Source organism: Equus przewalskii, chromosome 16 (genome assembly GCF_037783145.1).
Source record: "Equus przewalskii isolate Varuska chromosome 16, EquPr2, whole genome shotgun sequence".
NCBI lineage: Eukaryota > Metazoa > Chordata > Mammalia > Perissodactyla > Equidae > Equus > Equus przewalskii.
The window spans coordinates 11,088,512-11,111,089 of NC_091846.1; the positions used below are offsets into that span (position 1 = coordinate 11,088,512).

The following is a 22,578-nucleotide window of genomic DNA, read 5'->3' on the forward strand; positions in this document are numbered from 1 at the left end:
TAATTCTACACCTGTTCACGTCCACGCCTATCAACTTGCTAAGCCTCCCAAACAAGTGAAGAGTAAAGCATGAGAACATCTGAATCTGGGGAGGAGACGGCTGGCTGTGGCTGCCTCTGGGTTTGGCTTTTGAAAAAGATTTTTGTTGAAACTCTCTAATGTATCTCCTGCAATGGCAGTTGATGACAGCAATTTATATTCCAGGACGAAGAACAAACTAAATTCATCTCAAAATGATTACAAATCATCAAGACGGAGCAGTCTGCCGCCTGAACTACTTGTAGGAAATGACATTAGAGGAAGACATCAAAGAAACATTAAAAACTTGGAACCCGTTCACCTGAGGCGCCCGAAAAAGAGACCATCCATAATTCCAGGTAGGAATTGTTTAAATTTATGCCTGCCAGTTAAAAATAACACAAGGACTATATTTCATTTGTTACAATCAGATGTGTTACATTTAAAATTAACTTGGGACAAGTGTAAGAGCTTAAAGTAGCCAAATAAACATATTTGAATGTAAAAATGGAATGGTTTTTCGATCTGAAACTACCCCATCTTCTTTCTTTTATTTTCTTTCTTTATTGTAACATCTTTAGGGGTCTGTAAATAGGCAGCTATTTTATTACTTGTCAGGGACAGCAGGATCGTGAAACTGCTTTGCTTGCAGTCCTCAAGAATTCCATGCTGCATTTCATTCTCTGGCATATTCTCTTTATTTTGCTAGATTATTGGATTGTTGAGTGAAGCTGATGTTTGTGTGCACCAGAAATTAACACCATTAAATACTCGAATGCATGCTTCAAATTCCTGTCTTGCATCAGAGCCTAAAACCATTTGTAGTAAAGGGCTCAATTAAACAATGTGGATGGTGAAATGTATTAGAGCACAGAAGACTCATGGATTTCAGTCGTGATGAAGGGACTCTGATGTCTGCTTTAGATGTCCGTGCCCGGATATTACAGAGGTGTAGACCATATAAGATGCCCATGACAGGGAGCCCTAACTGAGAGATCACTGGAGAGTGATCACTGGCGAGGATAAATTATTTAGTCAACTTGATTTCAATACTATTTGCATTGGAATTTCCTGGAGAAACTGGCAGTGGCCTTTTTGTTGTGATTGATTGATTTATTAGAGTGTTTAGAGATGATAGATTAGACCCAACTGCTGAGGCTGACTCTATGATGATAGAAAACAAAAAAATAATTCAATCAAGTTTTACTTCATAAAAATGAAATTGACTCCCCCTAACAGCTGAGTCTTTATACCGCTTTAGGAAGTAGCCAGGAGATGATCTAGAAATATGTAGACTCAAGGCCAAAAGTGGAAAATTACATTTCTAAAGGAAGCTGTTGTTTTCATGAATTTCTTCTTGGTTTAGTGATGTTGGCCTGGGGTCAAACCCCTCGGCAGAAAAAAGCAAAGCCCAGATAGAATGGGCCACAGGTGTAAGTGTGCGAGTAGAGACCTCTCTACCAGGGTCTGCAGTTGACAGGTTAAAGAGTTACCGCCCAAAGTTTGAACAACACCGGCTATTTGATTTCTAAATTCTTTTCGACTAAACCACAACTCCATTGTCATGCGGGTTACACTAACTTTTTTTTTTTTACGATGGATGACTTAGAAACGCACTGGGCTGCAAATCCCACCACAGCCCCTAAACGTCACCTGAAAACAGAAAGGTGCATAGATTGTGATTACCATTCTCATTTTATGCTGCTGTGTAGTTGCACATAAAGAGCAGATATAGTAGTTGTGGGACCTGAGAGCCGGAGAAATTAAGGTACATTTCAAAATTAATAACTCGAAAAGCTAGGGCTCAGACGTGGGTCTTTTGACTCTGGCATTGAAGCTGTTTCCGCTCTATTACACTGCATTCTGTTGTCAACTGTCGTTATCATTTGTCTGATGACATTCAAGACTTGAGGACATGTCGGTATTCCAATATGCATTGCCTCTGACCCTTACATAGGCACAGAAAACTATACTTCACCTCCGATCTCATGTTTTCAGACCTGTGAATGACTGACTGGTTGATCAGTTCATTCATTCATTCGTGAAATATTCATTTAGTTGTTGCACTGTGTTAGGGACACACCTTCAAGAATCTAGCTACATATTACCCTTCTGTTCTTATCACCTATTTCTCCTATAAGGGCCATCTCACACTGCAGAGAGTTATCTACCCAAAATGCAAATCTGTTTGTCTCATTTCCTTGCTTAAAACTCTCCAGTGGTTACCACTCTCTTAGGATAAAGTCCAAACTCCTTAATGCGAGATAGAAGAGTCTATATCATCTGGCCACTGCTCCTGTCTGCAGCCTCATCTCTTAGCACACCTGCCCCTTGCATTCCAACAAACTCAGGCAGCTTTAGATCCCCGCGGCCCGTTGCTCTTCTAGGGTAGGTGCTGGGTACACTACCTGCATAGTTTCACCTAATAATTCCTACCTTAGCTTCAGGTGTCAGCCTGACATCCCTTCTTCTCAGAAGTTTTCCTGACCCCCGCATCTGGGTTGGGTCCATTCTGTGTCCTTCTTATAACACCTGGACTTTTCCCTATCACGGTACTTATCACACTGTATTGTAATTGTCTGTTTACTTGTCTGTATCTCCCACTAACCAGTGAGCCAGGGACCATATTAGTCTTGTTAACCATTGTATCCCTAGTACCTATCACAATGCCTGGCACATAGTATGCACTCAATAAATATTTATTCACTTGACTCAAATTGTACTGAACTGAATTAACTGTTGGTGTACCTTGTATGCTCTGCCTGCTTCCAGACTCTATTCATGCCATTCTCCCTCTTCTCCCAAAAAGCACACACACGCACCCACTCCTGCGTTCCTGTTATGCCCTTTCTTCCATTCTCCACCTGGGCTTCAAGGCCCAATTCAAGTCTTCTATCTTCTGCAATCACTCAGTCTTCCACTGCTGGCCTCTTTGAATTCTCCTTTATGCCTACCACCACCTTGGGCTGAGTACTGCATAAAGTTATAAAAAGAGTGCTTCCTGGGATTATGTTCAGTTTTCTTAGATTGTGAATGGGTTTAGTGATCACTTTGACACTTTGTGGTGACTATTAAGTTTTTGTTTTTATAGAAACTCTTTGAAAACAGGGCCTATATCTTATACGTCCTTGAATGGCCCAATTGTCTAGAAGAAAGAATTGCATGTAATAGGTGTTCATCAATGTGATGGTTAATTAATTTGCTGTGAAGCTGTGACTATCCTTTGGGGCCTGTTTCTGCCTCTAGAAAAGAACTAGTTTGCAGATAGAGACTGTCAAAGGAGAAGGTCCCTATACTGACTTTCATCGCTGTAAGAATTCCTGGTGGGGGAAAAAATGCAGGTATCCCTTGTCTCAGCATGTAATTCATTCATTGAAAAATGTGCTAGATTCTACTATATGCCAGGAACTATTCTAGACCTTGGGAAGAGAGCAAAAAACTAAGACAGTTTCTGATCTAGGCTGATGGGAAAGAATTTTCCTAGTAGGGTGCCTTGCCTATTGTACAACTCAGTAAATAACTCTTGAATAAAGGAATGAAGGAGCACCATACTCACAGCAATGAATCTTAAAAAAGAAAATCAATATATCTTAAAAGCATATTTATATAGAAACATCAAAAACTAACACTTTTTCTTCCCTTAAAGAAGGCTCATCAGTAGAATGCTAGTTTGAGTTGCTTGGTTGAGGTTCTACAGCCTTGGGTCTCACCAGGCCAGGCATTAAGAGTGTAGGTCTCTAGCAAGCAGCTAGCCTGGTTTCCCCCTCCTCCTGAAAGAACCCCCAGCAGCTCCCTAGCAGTGGGCTTAGCTCAGTTAAAGAAAGCAAAGGGAAGAGAGAAGTGGTCCTGATGCATTACCACACCCATAGGCACGTCTGATTAAGGAGCATCCCGTCCTGCACCTGGAAGGAATTGGGGCTCAGGTGCCAGGTGTACTGGGTTGTTCATCCAGCATCTCACGCAAACAAGTTGGTCAGTTTAATCAGCTAGTTCTTAATATATCCTACTGGTTTTACAGTCCTCTGCTGTGAAAAGCAAGGAGCCATCTGCCTTCAGGAAACAGGCAGGTCCATGTACTTCCCTGTTGCTTAATCAGAGGATGAGCATGCTGAGGGCTGCTCAGGGCCAGGAGGAGCAGGGAGCGCTGGTCAGGACTCACATGGTGGATACACCAGCATGTAGGCTAACCTCGATTCTCACTTTTAACTCAATTCTGTTCAAAAGGCATTTTTTTTTAAATCCACAATCTAAAAATAAGTTATTTAGAATCATTTTTATAATCAAACATATTTCTAAAGTAAAAGTGCTTTCTTCTTTTTCTTGCTGCATGCAGGTTTTTATTGGAAACACAAGGTAGTCTTTAGAACAATGGCAACTGGATGCATTCTGGCCTCCTTAGGGTGGCCAGAAGGAGTCTGTGAGGATGGGCAGTTGGGTTTGGGTTGCCTCCTGGGAGCCTGCTTATCAGAGGCACAGTGAAAAACACTGTAATTAAGCGTGCCTCCTCAAGTGTTATGTTCCCTGTTAGAATTCTGTCGTTCTGGAACCCTGCTGCCTTTGATGACATTTCAGCAGGGCCTTCAAGGGACATGGAGAACTTAATCAGGACCTCCTTAAAGACGTGCTATAAAAAGAGTACTTCCAGGGGCCGGCCCTGTGATGTAGTGGTTGAGTTCTGCACGCTCTGCTTCGGTGGCACAGGGTTTGTGGGTTCGGATCCCAGTGCAGACCTGCACACTGCTCATCAAGCTATGCTGTGGTGGTGTCCCACATACAAAGTGGAGGAAGATTGGCACAGATGTTAGCTCAGGGACAATTTTCCTCACCAAAAAAAATGAGAACTTTCTGGGATGGTGTTTAGTTGCCGTAGGTTGTGAATAGGTTCAGTGGTTCCACTTTGTGATGCCAGGAACCATTTCTGTACACCTTGGTATTTCCCACAACACCCACCACAGAGCTTTGCATATGGTAGGTGCTTAAGAGGTGTTGAAATAGTCAGGCAAGGTAGAAGACGTGCAAGAATAAATGTGTCATGACCACTCTGTGGGCACACCCCTGCCCATCTGGTCCTGTAACTACCTTCAACAGCCACTTCCAAAGCCAGCCGTGCTCAGGGGCCAAAGCAAAGGGGGCCTCAAAGGCAAGAGTTTGAACCTCTCCTCTCATGACAGGATTTTAGCCAAAGAATTTCACAAAGTAACTACCCACCTCACAGCTGGGTTCAGGTTCTCATCCCCATCCCAGTAAATGAGTAACCCAGGACAAGTCACTTGATCTCTCAGAACCTGTTTCTTCATCTGTGAAATGGGAATGAAAACACCAGTTTCAAGGGTGTGTTAAACTCAAATGAGATGATGCATGACTATGAAATGATGTGCGACTGGAATTGACTGTGGCCTCTTGTTCTTTGGTGCTATTAAAAGTTTTGTTTTCATAATTAGGACTTTTTCTTCTAATGGGTGGGTAGTGGGTATAATTATAATACTTTTGCAAATCTTCATGGTTTGAAAGTTATCCAGAGTTGTTAATCGGACCCTCTGCTAATGTAAATTCTGTATAATGAGACACCACTGAAAGACCCATTAATTTTAATTTTCTCATAAAAAGAGGATGACCTGGAAGCTCTTCGTAATATAAATATCCATGTGTTTTCTCAACATGAATCATTAAACTTGAGAGTATTGTCGTGGAAAGCCTCTGAAAATTGTTCGGTGTTAGAAACATCAATGTCTGTGTCTTATAAACTTACTGTAGCCTTGCTGTGTTTGATATTTTTGCCTAATTTTGTCTGTTTAAGGCCTTGCTTTTGGAAATTTGGCCCTTAAGCTTTTCTTTGAACTAAAACTTCGAATAGGAAGGTAATTGGTTTGCACTTGTGGTTTTTAGAAATAGCTTATTTATAAGGTTATAAATGAATTCACTACTTGAAATTAGTCTTTTTAAATATTAGGAGTGTTTAGGCTTTTGAAAGTCAACATTTAACATTTTGATTTAAAATATTTATCGCATTTCTTGCTCAAAAATACTGATGCAACAGAAACTGAGGTAGCCTGTTTACTTAAATAATTGAATTTATTGGACAAGTTTAGTCAAGGGGATGAAATTTTTGTTCTTGTTTTGCTTTGTTTTCATTTCTAAAAAGAAATAAAAAGAAACTTTTAATGAGGACATTAGTGATAACCCTGTTACTTTTAAGGAAAACAAAAATGCTGAAACTAGAATACTTATTTGTATAATTTATAAGTAAGGGGAGATATGTTTGGCCTTTATGCAGGGACCAATGGTGAGCCCAGGTTAAGCAGAAGGTTTAGATTTATGGCTTGACTTCAGGCTTTTCTCTTTGTCATAAAAAAAATAAAAATACAGGCTTCTGAATTCAAGACCTACTGTATAGGTATATTGAGAAGTGGCTTAAACACTCCTGTTTCAAAAGCAGTTCATTTCCATTTGTTGAGCTATAGCAGATGTATAACTTTAGAGGTTTGAGAGCTCCTACACAGCTTTTCTTCCCATTCTTAAATAATGCTTTAAATATGTATTCACATCCAGATTATGAAAAGATTATATATTTTTCCATTCACATAATTTGATATTTACTCAATATACTTTAGTGGTGATTTTTAATTGTTTGATAAATAATGTACTTTAAACAAATATTTTTGGGGGAAATGACCATCCAGTTACTCAATTACGCAAGAAATGACCATACCCCAACGTTCTTTTGGGAATGTTTGCCTTCAAAATTTAGGTAGAATACTTCCAGCTTTTCTTTAAAATATAGAAAAATACACATCTGGGAGTAGGGGCTTACAAAATGAGATTAAATGGGTAGTCATTTTTAGATGACATGCATATAAAAATTCTCATTACAAAATTGTCAGCGTATTTTTCAGTCACAGTCTTAAAACCCTTCCACCCTGAGTGGGGTATGAGTTATTTTTTTGTGTGCTGAACAACTGATTGTCAGATGTACCTTTGAACATCCTGGGAGTTCAGAGCACAGAGAGGGAGGAACCACAAAGATGGTGTGTGCTTTTGTCACTGAACCAGATTTACCGATGGTGCTCCCTCAGCTATCAAATAGCCCACTGCTCTCCCGCCCTGATACTTAAGAAAGACTAACATTATCTTAATGGATAATCAGTACTGGATGACGCTGTAGAGTAACTATGGGCAAGTGAGATACAATTTAAAGAAACATTTCTTAGTTTTAAGTGTTGAAATAGGTGCCCAAGTGTAAATGGAAGATATACATAAGAAAGACTATAACGTCTATTCAACAAAAATCTAAACTATCTTGCAGCTGTCTATTAGGTACAAAACACTGTGAAAGGACTGGTTGATAGTTAAGACATTGATACACAGTAATTTGTTCTCATATCTAATTTTCTAGTGGGAGAGCAGAGTGCGTTAATTTGGGCATTCAAGCTTCTCTGGCAACCAATATTTAAGTCTCCCTGTTGTGTCAGCTAAAGGCAGTACTGACACCATGTCATCTGGCACAGAAGCCCTAATTGGCAATGAAGCATCTCCCTACCGGAAAGTCCCAGGGGGCCTTAATTGTCCTCCTCATCAGGGTTTCTTTGCTGGGGGGTTATTACTTTTTGTAATTCGTACCTCTTTTCTGCACCCTTTAAAAAACAGCTAGGTGGGAAAGGGTTATAAGTAGAATGTCCCTCCCCAAGGCCCAGCTCATGAGGGGTTTTCAGTCTTTTGAGATTTTTGAACTGCTGTATAACTAAGGGAATATTAGCTTATAACTTAGGGCATTAGTTTTCAATCAACTGCACAAATGTGAATTATTGGAGGACAGTTTTCAGAATCCACAGGCACGGGCCCTGGAGATTTGATTTAGTAAGTCTTGGCTGGGAGCAGGCTTCTAACTACATTGTGAAATTTTCTAACAGCATTGTGAAAATTTCCCCCAAATGGAATATTTATCTCATCCGCTAGTCGAGCACAACTGACTTAAAGGAAGTGGAAAAGATCCTCAAAGATCAAAGTTATTCTTAAACTATTCCATGTTTCATACGCAGGAAGCAGCGAGCAGCTATTCATGGCAGGCCCCCATCCCTGCCCCTTGTTGTCCAGACCCCTCCCCTGAACACACCCAGCCACCCCCACCCTCAAAGGTCAATGTGTTCTTGGGCAGGAGGAGAACCTGTCTTTTCTCTCCTAATGGCACCTGGATTTGAGTTCCATTAAATATAGACTTCCTTCTGGTTCCCGTTTATAATCTCTCAAGGTAGAAAGGCAGAATGCAGAGGCCTAGACTACCCATCTCCAGGTCTTTTTTCTAACCCCTGATCACAACCATAGGATGAAACCCTAGGACTCTCCCTGACACCTCTTGACCAACTTTTTAAAGGGTAACAATATGCTATGGACTGAATGTTTGTGTCCCCCAAAAGTTCATATGTTGAAGCCACAATCTCCAATTGGTTGGTATTTGGAGATGGGTGCTTTGGCAGGCAATTAGGTCGTGAGAGTGGAGCCCTCATTAATAGGATTAGTGCCCTTATAAGAAGAGACTCAAGAGAGTTGATCTCTCTTTCTCTCTGACATGTAGGGACACAGCAAGAAGGTGGTCATCTACAAACCAGAAGAGGGCCCTCACCAAACATCGACTCAGCTAGCCCCTTGATCTTAGATTTCCCAGCTTCCAGAACTGTGAGAAATAAGTGTTTACTGTCTAAGCTACTGAGTCTATGACAATTTACTGTAGCAGCCTAAACTGCCTAAGCCACAATGCTTGTTAGAAGCAGTCAACTGGATGAATGAGAAACATTTTAAGTCCTTAAAAATAAAAGCTCTCAAACAATACAAGTAATATTGTAAAATATAGAAACGTCCAATGAATAAAAGTTGATGAATATCATACATGATACTTAGTGCTGCACAGAAATTTCATTATTCAGAAATAGGATAAACCGTAACTACTTATTTTCTTTTGTTATTGAATCACATCCATCCGAAATAAACAGCAGTTGAGCAACTTCTCAAAAGAAATATTGCCAAATTTAATTACTTTTAATAAAGTTGCCACAAACCACTACAGAATTATTTAAATTGAAAGAAATGCAGTTTTGGAAAATTGTAAACATCCCAAAGTTATAGCCTTACACTTTGTCTTAATTTCTGCTAAATTAGAAAGGGCTTTGTGGTTTCAGATAGACCCATGCTGTTCAGTCCTTCTGCAACAAAAAGTAGGTGACTAAAATCTGCGTGCTGAACCATGCTTAACTAATATTTATAATGATAGAAGCCATTTTATTGGCAATAAATCAGCTTCTGATTTCCACACCGGACACTCCCACGTGCACAAACATGGATGCGCAGGGAGAAAGGAAGTGGTCCAGAATGCTATCCCTCACAGACAACCTAGAACGGAAATGCAAAATCTGCATCAATTGGGTGCTCGTAGGGGTGAGGAAGGACAGAGAAAATCGTCGATCAGGAATTTGTCTAACATGCTCAGCAGAAGGAACTTAAAGAAAAAACAAGTAAAAAGAAAATAATGTAACACTCACATCCACAGTCACCTCCCACAGCAGGGAATATGTAAGGCAGTTTTTATTTTATTTTGAAAATTTTACTGCTATGGACAAGGCAGATGACTTGCAGCTATGGAACTGGGTTTCGTGCTTGGCTGTGGGAAGTCCGGAAGCTCCCTAAATGCCACCTAGATGGTTAAGAGGGAAGGCAGGAGCAGCGTAATCATTGTTTATTTGATAAGTAATGGTTCCCTCTTTAAAAGGTTCTTTAAAGTTTCCAAGCATTGAAAATAATGATGAGTTAACACAAGAATGAATAAGGTGAGATGGAAGAGTAGAGGGTTTCTGTTTCATCCTCTCCCCCAAACAGCTACAACGGGTTATTTATCTCTACCCAACCAATGCCTCTGGGGGATTTATAGGAAAGTGGAGCAGAGGGGGAGCGGGGCGGGGGGGGGGGAGAAAGGAGTCAATTGGCTTCTCTTTGCTGTCTTATATTAGAGTGGTATATTTTTGGTCTTGCTGTTCTTTTAATCAACGATAGGGCATCATAGAAAACTTAAGGCATTTCCTTAAAAGTTTAATTCTTAATTCCCTACTAATTATTAATCTTACAGCTATGCCTTCATGTCCTGGCGATTTGCTGTTTTTTTCAGAGCTCAAACTGCAAAAAGTGCTTGGTGGTTGTGCTGTCGAAGAACCTAGACAAGAAAATAAGTCACTTGGGAGTGAGCACCATGGAGAATCAGAATCATTGAATTGTGGATCTGAGAGAATTCTTAGAGAGCTTCTCATTCAATGCACTCATTCAGATGATGAAATACAGACCTATACAGTCATCTTACATTGAGGGTCTCCCGCTTCCCAGTCTAATCCCCACGAGGTCATCACAGAAACCTAGTTTAAGAACCTTTGGAGTCATTTTTGTGTACAAAGAAAGTGAGGATAAAATGACACCCACAGCTTTCCTTTCCACAGGGTCCCAGAGGCAAGCAGTCCTTGCACCAACGTGTGTTTATTCCACCTCTACATGCCCACCATTCTGTACCGGTACTGTGGGAGGGTGGGGGTGGGTACAGGTGAGGTTGGAAGATTTAAAAAGGACATGTCAGTCACAGTTGGGGAGACACTCAACTTGGGGGGGTGAGCCTAGCCTAGTGCACAGCATCAAGATCTCAGCGGGTTTTATTTTTCATTCTGTCCTTAAGAGAGAAAAAATCAGTTTCTGTGACAAAAGCAATCAAGTGAGAGAGAGGGAATTTCAGTTTAAGGTAACTTTAGTTCAAGGGAGCACACAGGGAACGTGATTCTCCTCCGAGATCTGATCCAGGGGAAACCTGGACCCTGTAGAAACAGTTTCTTTTGGGGGAAAAGGCCTAGGGCTATGTTCCTTTTGAGAGGTGAAAGTCTGCTAAATTTTCATTGACCTCACAGACTGAGATTTGTTGTTATTCCCACGTCACAGTGAGGAAACTGAGGCACGTGGAAAATAATCTGTTAAATGTTAAGTGAGCAAATTTGAGACAGGATAAGATTTCACAACTTCTCAATTTCAAGCTCTCTCTCCTTCACCAAATATTCTCTGAAGCTTATTCCATTCTCATATTCAAAAAGTTATAACCCAAAGCAGCTTTACAGCATATATTTTAGTAATTGAACAAAAAAGTGTGTCTTTTTTTTCCAACGCAGATTATAGCCAAATCCCTATTTAAAAACCGGTTAATAAATCTCTTGATTAAAGGGGCAATGAAGGTAGACAGTAAACCTGGCCTAAATATGCATATAGAACAGCTATGTGCCTGCATCTATCTTTGAAAAGTGAATATTTTGCTCATTTTGGGAAGTGTATTAATTTTTAAGGTTGTCAGGGCTCAATTTAGCTGCTGAAAAGTAGGTCACTCTGTTGTTTTGTGTGATCCTCAGCTTAAAAAGTTGTCTAACAGAACATTCCATACTTCAAAAGGTATATGTAATAAATAATCATTGTTTTGGGAAAAGGAATCTAGAAGAGCTCAAAGCAAATTTTTTTTAAAACCAATTTCTTCTAAGCACAAGATTTGAAAATACAGAATGGTTTTTTGTTTTGTTTTAAAGTAATAGAAGGAAATGAAGATCATATAACCTCATATAACCCAAATATCAGCGGGGAGCACCTTGCTATTAAAATTTCAATAAAGATTGACCCAGTTTCCATGCCAACACCTGTAGAAAGTCCCAGGCCAAACCCCAAGGTTTCTATCACTTTTCAGGGACACGTGTTCTTGTGCTTAAGTTTATGCTTCTGCTGATGTTTTCTTTGTTCTTTTTTGCCATTTATGGATTTTCTCATTGTCATCTTATGCTGTCTCTACTCTGTACTGTGTGGATTCAGAAGTGAAGTTCAACTAACTTCCTTGATTTCCACAAACAAAAACTCAACCATAAAAGCCTCTTTATGTATAGCAAACTCTACTGGATGTCTGGAGAGACCAGGAGAATCTAGGATTTAGATAGTCAATGAGCACAAACAATTTTGACTTAATATTAGATGTCCCTGTACTTTAAATGCCTTAACAGCCACCCTACCATTTGGGATTCCTCAACACTTACTCTACCAGTATTCTTCAGCCTCTGGCCATGTTGGTGACTCCTTTCTCCTTTTCTTCTCCCCTCTATCGTTTCGAATTCCTTTCGACCAGAATGTCGTCAGAATTTAATTTTCTTCTCCCTCTATTGTATAGAGCAATTCTGAGCTTTCCAGCTCCTACTCCCAATCTCTCCTTCAGGCCTATCATTGCATATCCAAAACCAGTCAAGTTGCTCATCAAAATCAAAGGGCCATCTGAGACTACTTCCTCTAAGCCCATGGTCATGATAAGGGTACATGAGAACCATCTGCAAATCTTATAAAAATTAAATTCAGATGCTGGTTCATCAAGTTTTAGATTGGCCTAGGAATATCTGCTTTTAATAATCGTTCTTGATTCTGATGGAGGGCTCTTCAGCTTATTCTTTGAGAAACTCTGTAGTCTAACAAAATTTATCCTCTACAGGAGGCAGTTGGAGTATAGATAGCAGGGTTTTTTTCCTCTCCTTTACGTGTAGAAACATGTGTTCTAAACAAAGCCCTGGAATGACCCCACTATGACTGGAGTTAAACGTGTCCCCATCAGCATATTGCTCAGACCATCTTATAGTGTAAGCCAAAATCACTCTTGTTAGAAGCTCCGTCAGTTAAAACTTTGGTAGACTCATTAGTAGGGGATAAGACTCATATTTCCTGTCTTAAGAGGATTTCTCTTGTCAGAAACATGTTTGTATTCACCTGAACGGGCTCAGTGATCCATGTAGCGAAGTCACATAGAGGACAAAGCTTGCTCTCAGACAACCCAGGGAACTTTGCTTACCATCTTCCAGTGGTGTACAACAGAAGACGGTCTTAAAGAATCAGGAAGTAAGTCCATCTTGGGCTAGCAGACTTCCAACTTATTTTATGTTTTTAATACCCAGAGTAGTTTGTGATAAGTTCACATTAATTTGGGCAGCATTATTCAATGAGGGGAGCTTTGTTTTCAACTCAGTTTACAGTATAACTGTATTGCTTTTGAAAGATAATTTAATAAAAATCAGAAACTTATCAGAGTGTCGTTATAAAGTGTATAAATTATCCATACTATGAATTAATAAATTCTCTTATATAATACATTTTAAATAATTTGTTTGACAAAAATATGTTGCACTTTTCAGGAAGATATCAACTCTGTTGTGTAAAGAAATATATCTGTACCATTCTTCCTATTAAGTTTACTGTCTTTTGTCATTTTTCTGTCATCTTTCTACCTTAATTCTTAGCTCTTCTAATAGAAGAGCTAAGTTTTCTATTTTGTCTCCCTGAAACATTATCCAATGATCTCCGCCCAAAGTGAGTGCTCAGGAGAATGCTTATGCCCCAGCCAGAGCTGTGTTCTGCTCTCCCCTCTTCCATTAGCAGCCTGTGAATCTAGGTAAGTAATTCAGCTACCCCGTATACCCTAAAGTATCCTCTGTAAAGTAGGATAAAAATGGTAGCTGATACCAAGAATCTCTGCTTTTTAAAGATCCCCTCTGGAGTCTAGAACTGCATCCCCAACGTAGTCCTTTCATCCACTGACAGATCTTCTTCTATTAAACATTGAGGTATTCTATAACACCCTGCATTTTCTTTTTGATAGTGCCTCTCTCGCGTTTAAGCCCCTTTCTTTCAGAATCAAGCCTACACTCTTGAATATGGCATTGAAGATCCACGAACCCTCCCATTCTGGCCCCATACTCAGATGGAAGCCTTCGTTCCTGCCTCTGGCCATTCTACATGCTGCTCCAGCCACACCGAACCACTGCCTGCTCTCTGGCCCTGCGGTCCTTTCATTGATGTGGGTCTTGGCACAGGTTCCTCATCTGCCCACCTTGCTTTTCTCTGACTGTCCTATTCTATTTAAAAGCTGAGTCCAAGTGTCACCTTATCTCTCAAACTGTCCCTTATATTCCCACCCCCAGATAATTTAGTTGTACCTCACCTTTGGTTCCATAGGTCTTTGCACATCATGCTATTATGGTATTTAATTCTGTGTATATCTGTTGTTATCACCACGCTCCCTGCCCAGGCTTCAAGCCTTTTTTTTTTTTTTTGAAGATTGGCACCTGAGCTAACAACTGTTGCCAATCTTCTTTTTTTTTTCTCCTGCTCTTTCTCCCCAAATGCCCCCAATTCATAGTTGTATATTTTAGTTGTGAGTCCTTCTAGTTGTGGCATGTGGGACTCTGCCTCAGCATGGCCTGACAAGCGGTGCCATGTCTGCACCCAGGATCCAGACCAGCGAAACCCTGGGCCGCCGAAGCAGAGCGCAGGAACTTAATCACTCGGTCATGGGGCCAGCCCCTTATCTTCTTTTTTTTTTTCTTTTCTGTCCAAGCCTTTTGAAGGCAGACACTATGTATCCCATGAATGAATGAATAAATGAATGAATGAGTGAATGCTTTGCTTGACTGTCTATCTTAACTGCCTGATCTGTCTTACCCATCAGTAACATACACAAAGCTAAATTATTTCCTAAGAAGCGATAGTCTTAGTATCAGTTTCCCGCAAAAGTAGTTTTCTCTCCTCTCTCCAAATCCCTTATCACCTAGACTCCTGTTATTTTGCTCTTGTCTTAATATATCCCAGTTTGACAGGATTTTTTGCTTATATTACTAGCTACTTTAAATCCTTTGCAGATTTAAGTAAGTGATAAGTATAATACAGTATCCTCTGAGCATCATCTGAGCTAAATAAAATCTTTTTCCATCTAAGGCAACATCATTTTTCCACTTCCCTTTCACCACTTACTGTATCCTGTAAAGCTGATGTCAGCTCTTCCCGTGTCCATCAAGTTGCATAATGTTTTTGAATCAGTGTTCTTTATTAATGTATTTTGTTTCTACATACATGATTGGCTCCAATTATTTAACAATTTCTTTCTGGCTAATACAGATTTACAAAATCAGAACTTTCTAATGCAGTTTACTCTGGCTGGCGTCCTTATGTATTCTGCAATAACAGGGAATATAATTGTGTTTTGTGCAACAATGTAGAAGAGTTAAGTAGAAAGAATGAAAAGAGACTCAACAAAAAGAGATAACCGTAAACTTGTCAGAGAATAAAAGTGAATTTCCTAAAATTGTTAATATATTGAGAAATATATGCCACTTTTGCATTACATCATCAGGTATAGTCTTATTCCCAAGAAAGCTCATTGAAATGATGGTTCTTTGATGTGTGGAATGGATTGTTTACCTGAAGAAGCAACATAACAAATATCTCAGGAATAACCAGCTTTACAACTAACAGCAAACTCCTCGGGGCAAGGACTTCATATGTTTGGCACAATTACGTTTATTGTACATCAGTGCTGTATAAATATTTAATAACAGTTCCTCCCACACCTATTCCTGGTGAGCCTAGCCTTCCTGATTTGTCATGTCCATAATCATCTATGTATTTCCACATTAGTCATTTGAGGTGTGGTGCCACTTTTAGGCTGGTTTCTCTGGGTTGGTGCCATCTTCTCTAGGCTTGGGGTATGCTCTGGGTAACTGGAATATAGATAATTAGCTATGACTATCAAACAGCACTCTACTTTTTTCTTTCTTTTAAAAATCTCTTCATTTTGAGAGAGAGATGACTTACAGAGTGAGCTATATTTTCTCCTCAAGGTAAAGGTGAAGTAATCACTTTTATTGAAGTTACACTAAGACCTGGGCATTATCATCCAGTCTCTGTGACTGACAGGGTGACTTGGGGTAGCTCACTTTACCTCCCTGGGGGTCAGTTTGCTCATCTGAAGAAGATCCTCCTGGGCTAATCGCAAATGATGTTTCTGGCCCCAAAGTTCTAGTGTACTGCCTGTTTCCAGATGTAGTATTTGTGCTTCTTTACTCAGAAGAAATAAATTAGTTCATTTTTAAGTCTTTCTAGTGAGTGTGAAAAAGGTGCTGCTACTTAAATATCTGCTGTCTGATTTTTTTCTTTAAGAGGAATTTACCCAATATTCATTATATAGAAGAAGAGAGTCATTGTGTCAACAGATTGGAATTCCAAAGTGCATACATAGAGAATAACATGGCTATTTAATTATGTGAATTTTAAGAGGAGAGCAAAGTTTAAAGTGATCAGGAAGAACAAAATCTGTTGTCTCTGGGGACACATACTAGTTGTGTGAACTCTATCTCTTGGTTTCTTTATCAGTAAAATGGGAATCTTATCTTTCTGTTTACCAGAGTAGAAGAAATGAGGTAGTGACTTAAAGGCCCACTGCAGTTCTAGGAGTTTCAGTTGGGAATTTGCTTGTATGAAGATACTGCAGCGGTTCAGTGCTTCAAGTTTTCTGACAGTGGCGGTGCCTTCATCATCCACTCACACCTTCTCTCCTAGCCACTCTCATGACTTTTGCCACAATTTCTGGATGTTTGGCCACATTAGGAGCTGCCATCTTTGCTCATGCAAAATGATTGTTGTTGTTGTTGTTGTTGTTGTTGCAGCAACACTAATCAGCCCAGAGAAGGATTTAATCTGCTGTTTGTTTCCATCAACAGCTTCTTCCAAAGGCCCAAGTTTATCTGCCCAAAGTGAAGTAGTTAAGTCCCCATAAAAATGCTGTGCAAATCCTTTTAGTTTTACTCACCTTGTCTTCCTCTCCTATCTGGGAATTCCCAGTCTGCAGAAGTTCTGTTTGCACACGCTGAGGTTTCCAAGGGTAACTCAGGTAAACTGGAAAAGTTCTTTGAAAGCCCAGGCCAGCATGAGCATCATTTCTACCTGTAGTCACTTTCACTGTCATGAAGTTAAACAATAGTTGAGGGAAGTGAACCCCAGTTAGGTTTTTCTGCAGGAATACAGAGAGCTTGGTTCCACTAATCTTCACAGCTAGGTAACCTTCAATACCTAACAATAACTGATGTGCTTCCCATTACAATGATTTATGCCTATACTCTCATCTTTAAATTGTTAATATTATATATGAATGCATTGATATACCCAGAGGCATATAAGCCATTGACACTGTTTTAAGTGCAATATGTCTTATTTATCCCTCTGAATGCCTTTAAAAATGTATACTTTTTCCAAGGAGTCCCCAAATACTAATTTTGACCTTTATATCATTGACTAGGATCACCTTGCCTAATCCAGTCTTCATTTCTATATTAGTAAATCTGGTAATCTTTATTGTTATGATCATTTTTCCACATTGATCCTCTGCCCTGGCTGTGATTCATAGGAGACTCACACACCAGATCATTCATTCATTCATTCATTCATTCTGCACACACTTTTTGAGTACCTACTACACGCCAGACACTGGACTAGAACTTGCTCATAAGTATTAAAGTCCGCTGATACTATTTCTCCCTTCAACTCTGTCAACAATTGTTTCCCATTTTTAGGAGCTCCGATGTTTGGTGCATATGTAAATGTCATATCTTCTTGGTGAATTGACCTTTTTTATCATCATATAATGCCCTTCTTTGTCTCTTGTAATAGTTTTTTATTTAAAGTTTGTTTTGTCTGATATTAGTATGCCAATCCGGCTCTCTTTGGTTACTATTTGGATGAAATATCTTTTTCCATCCTTTCATTTTCAACCTACTTGTTGATGTCCTTAGATCTAAAGTAAGTGTCTTGTAGAAAGCATATAGTTGGAGCCTATTTTTTTAAATTCGTTATGTCAGTATACATCTTTTCATTGGGGAGTTTAATCCATTTACATATAAAGCAATTACTGATAGGGAAGGACTTACTATTGTGATTTTGTTAATTGTTTCTCTATAAGTCTTATAGCTTTTTGTCCCTTGTCTCCTTCCTTGCTGCTTTCCTTTGTATTTAGTTGGTTTTTGTAGTGACATGTTTTGATGTCCCTCTCATATCCTTTGGTGTATTTTTATTTTTTTTTGAGGAAGATCAGCCCTGAGCTAATGTCTGCCGCCAATCCTCCTCTATTTGCTGAGGAAGACTGGCCCTGAGCTAACATCCGTGCCCGTCTTCCTCTACTTTATATGTGGGACACCTGCCACAGCATGGCTTGCCAAGCGGTGCCATGTCCCCACCCGGGATCCGAACCGGCGAACCCCAGGTCAATGAAGCGGAACGTGCAAACAACTGCTGCGCCACTGGGCCAGCCCTGTATATATTTTATAGATATTTTCTTTGCGGTTACCATGAGGATTACATAAAGCATCCTAAAGTTGTAACAATCAATTTAAACTGATAACAGCTTAACTTCAATTGTGTACAAAAACTCTACTCATTTACGTCTCTGCCCAACCCCCCAGTTTACATTGTTGATGTCACAAATTGCATCTTGTATACTGTATACCCATTAACATAGATTTATAATTATAGGCACACCTCAGAGATATTGCGGATTTGGTTCCAGACCACCACAATAAAGCAAATATCACAATAAAGCAAGTCACACAAATTTTTTGGTTTCACAGCACATATAAAAGTTATGTTTACACTATATTCCCTATTAAGTGTGCAATAGCATTTTGTATAAAAAACAATGTATGTAATTAAAAAATACTTTATTGCTAAAAAATTCTAACCATCATCTGAGCCTTCAGTGAGTTGTAAGCTTTTTGCTAGTGGGGAGTCTTGTAAAACACACAGTATCTGAGAAGCACAGTAAAGCAAAGCACAATAAAACAAGCATATCTGTATTTTTTTATGCTTTTGCCTTTTAAATCTTATAAAAGATCGAATGGTGGAGTTACAAACCAAAATTACAGTAATTCAAGTTTTTATATTTGTCCATATCCTTACCAGAGGACTTGTATATTCATACGGTTTTAAGTTACTGTCTAGCATCCCTTTGTTTCAACTTTAAGAACTCTCTTTAGCATTTCTCGTAGGGCAGGTCTAGTCTTGATTCCCTCAGCTTACAAAAGCTGGAAATGTCTTAATTTCTCTCTCAATTTTAAAGAACAGTTTTGCTGTCAATACTCTTCTTGATTGACAGTTTTTTCTTTCAGTACTTTAAATATATTATCCCACTGGCTTCTAGCCTGCAAGATTTCTGCTGAGAAATCCACTGATAATCTTATTGAAGATCCCTTGTATATGACAAGTTACTTTTTTCTTGCTGCTTTCAAGTTTCTCTCTTTGTCTTTGACTTTCTACAGTTTAATTATAATATGTCTCAGTATGAGTCTCTTTGGGTTTACCCTACTTAGAGTTTGTTAAGTTTTTTATGTGTATATCCATGTCTTTCCTCAAGTTTGGAACATTTTCACCACTTTTTTCTTCAAATAAATTCTCTGCCCCATTCTCTCTCTCTTCTCCTTCTGGGACTCCCATAATGCATATATTGATCTGTTTGATGGTATCTCATAAGTCTTATAGGTTCCCTTCACTTTTCTTTATTCTTTTTTCTTTTTTCCCTCAGATTCAATAATTTCAAATGACCTATCTTCAGATTTTCTGATTCTTTTTTCCATCTGTTTGAATCTGTTGTTGAACCCCTCCAGTGCATTTTTCAATTCAGTTATTGTTTTTCTCAGCTCCATAATTTCTGTTTGGTTCTTTTTTCATAATTTTGATCTCTTTGTTGATAGTCTCATTTTGTTCATGTGTTGCTTTCCTGAATTCATTTAGTTGTCTGTCTGTGTTCTCCTTTATCTCATTGACATACTTAAGTAAATTGTTTTAAAGTCTTTGTTAAATAAGTTCAAGGCCTGTGTTTCATTAGTGTTGGTTTCTGGAGCTTTATTTTGTTCCTTTGAATTGGCCACGTTTACCTCTTTGTATGCTTGTGATCTTTTGTTGAAAATTGAGTATTTGAAAAGACCATCTAGTCTTTGTGAACTGGCTTTATACATAGGAAGATCTTTACTAATCAGCCTGGCATGAAGGCTCAAAGTCCTCTCAAATTTTTTCTGGGGATATGTCTTCCCTGGACCTATGCATATGCTTTTTTTTCTTTAATCCTCTTGTATACACAGCTGCTTTTAAATCTCTTGATTTTTCTGACTCTCATCCCTGCTCATTCTCGGGACCTTAGATGTTCTATTGTATTCCTCTGCCTGTAATCTCTTGCCTCCAGATGCCCATGACTCTGCAGTCCCCTGAAGCTCTCATAGGCTGCTGCACCAACCACTGCTTTCAGCAGCCTCCTACCTGATATCCAAAATATGCCACCATGCCCATCAACGCTCTGAGTCAGGTCAGACAGAAACCAGTCCCTCAGACAAGCCAGAATGTTGCAAGCAAGTTCTACTCTTTCCTTCTACCCTGAGGGAGGGACCAGGAATTGAGTGACATCCTCCTGACCAGATTGTGCTGCACTGGGAAGTGGGTGGAGTAAGGGCAAGCAAAAATCCCACAAAATGTCCTGTTGTTTTGAGTGTGGCTTTTTCTTGGTTAGGCATTCACTTGGTTAATGCAGTTTCTTAACAACTTCCCACAAAACTACTTTGGTCCATATGTTGTTGTTCATTTGCTATTTCAATGGCAGAACAAGGGCCTGGTGATTCCTAGTTCATCATCTTGCTGACGTCACCCTTTCTCATCAGTAACTCATCATCCAGGGAGGAAGAAAGACATACAACAAGAATGACCTAAGCAGCTTTGTGTTTTAGAAAAAAATAACTCAAGATCTCAGATCCTTGTACAAAAGAAAATAAACTTCATATCCAGGTAAACCTTTAGAAACCTGTGTATTGGACTAGGTGAGAAATGGTAAGGGCCTGAATGAGGACAGAGGCATATGTTCAAAAAATATTTAGGAGATACAATTTTAAGGCTCAATAGCCTTTTGGGAACGTGTGCCAGAGATGTGAAGATGGAGAAGATACAGAATCAAGAAATAGACAAGTAGATTCCAATAACTCTTGTTTTAGGCGAGTTTCTTAGCCATTCTGAACTTCATTTCCTCATCTATGAAATAGGACCGCTGTGAAGGTTAAAAGAGATAACACATGTAAGTGCCTAGTGCATAGTAGGCAACTAATAAGACTTAGTTTCTTTTTTTCCCATCCCCTTACCTCTAATCAGCATTACTAGATTATGCAGCTTAGTGGATGATGATACTACCAACTGAAATATAGACTAGGAGAGGTACAAGCCAATCTTTTAAATCTCTGGGTCTGTTGGGGTTTTTCTTTTTAACTCCTGCTCTTCAGTAGTAATACACATTAGACAGGGTCTATATAAGGAATTGTTTGCATTTATGTTTATCTTTCTCAAACAAGCTGTCCTAAGTGTCCTAAAATTATTTTCTGATTCCCAGAATATTCCCCTAAAATTAGGCAAGGAGGAAGGTCACTTTTAGCATACTGATTGGTTCTACGTTATTCAGTAAATTTGGAACAAAGTGATAAAAATAATTTCTGTCTCCTGGCTCTTGAGCCAATGCTTTGTTATCAGCTCTGAGGGTTTTTAAAAATTCTGTGAGAATCTTCTCCAAATGGCTCTAATTTGACAGATTTACAGTTAGGTAAATATATGTGTGCATTCATGATGACAGTTTAATGTTATGTTTAGAGATTATGAAAGGAAAATAGAAAAAGGAATTTCAACTAGCCCTTTTTTCCCCTTAAGGCACTGACCTCTTTATAAAATTATGTTTCTATAGGCCCAGATTCAAATTTCTATCAATACTGGAGAATGTAGGTTTTCATGCAATGACTATTTCATGTGGACTATGTATCTAGCTTAACAAATCATAATGCAGTAGCTTGTAAAGGATGACAATAATTTTAAAACCTATTCTTGAGATATTTTAGAATAATCAGGATAATATGTTTAACCCTTGATACATAAAACTATAGTTATGATCTATGCATCAAATTTTAGAAGATGAAAACTATATACTCAGATATTCCATGATGATAGAAAAATCTATTGGCTTGTAAAATAGGAAAGCTGAGAAGCTGGGATGATCCAGGCTTCTAGCTGGGGAGTGATGTAAGCAGTTAGTGCAACTGTTTCCCACCTCCCCACACCACCAAGAAATGGAATTTTACAGACTCCTGCATTTGATTAATCATATTGTATGTTTTGAATTATTTTCAAGAAAAACAAAAGCTATAAAAATATCAAGTAGCAGCATCTAATTCTTTTCTCCTCATCCTGTTGCTGTGGTACATTTCCTGTTATTTCTTATCTAGTGAAGTAGCCAAATATGTCAGCAAAATGTCACCTCCCATAGAGAAAGTAACAACCACATTTTTTTGGTACTGAAAATGATGAAACACTGATGGAATTTTTGTTATAATTTATTCTTATGCACATAGAGATATTTTTGTTTAGCAGCGTCCTGATGGCTGGAAAGACACAATTGTTCAGTGGGTAATGTCTGTATCTAATTTGACATGTGATATTGTGTTATTAGAGTTTGATTCAAGCAGATCATAGGGCTGCATTTCTCAGAGATGACACATGGATATGCACAGACACAGGTAATAGTTTGGCCTCATGAAGCCTTATCTCTGGAAAGGCCTGGCTCAGATGATAAGGTTGCCTCATGAAGTCCTGAGTAGTTGAGGCCGGTGCCCATCTAGGTAACCACTGACTTAC

The 22,578-nt window shown here is 39.1% G+C and overlaps 1 protein-coding gene across 5 annotated transcripts in view; it reads left to right on the forward strand.

The window, feature by feature from the left end:
• FRY (FRY microtubule binding protein) overlaps positions 1-22,578 on the forward strand; it is a 403,013-nt gene that overhangs the window by 91,211 nt on the left and 289,224 nt on the right. For 3 of the 5 annotated variants that reach the window (XM_070577933.1, XM_070577936.1, XM_070577934.1), the window contains exon 2: positions 205-377. Coding sequence is in view for 2 of the 5 variants with exons in the window: in XM_008510842.2 (XP_008509064.2) it covers positions 173-377 (205 nt within the window). In the remaining 3 variants the exon portion in view is untranslated. Of the gene's footprint in view, positions 1-42; positions 378-22,578 lie in introns of those variants that run through there. The other 2 variants (XM_008510842.2, XM_070577930.1) reach the window with 1 other exon arrangement.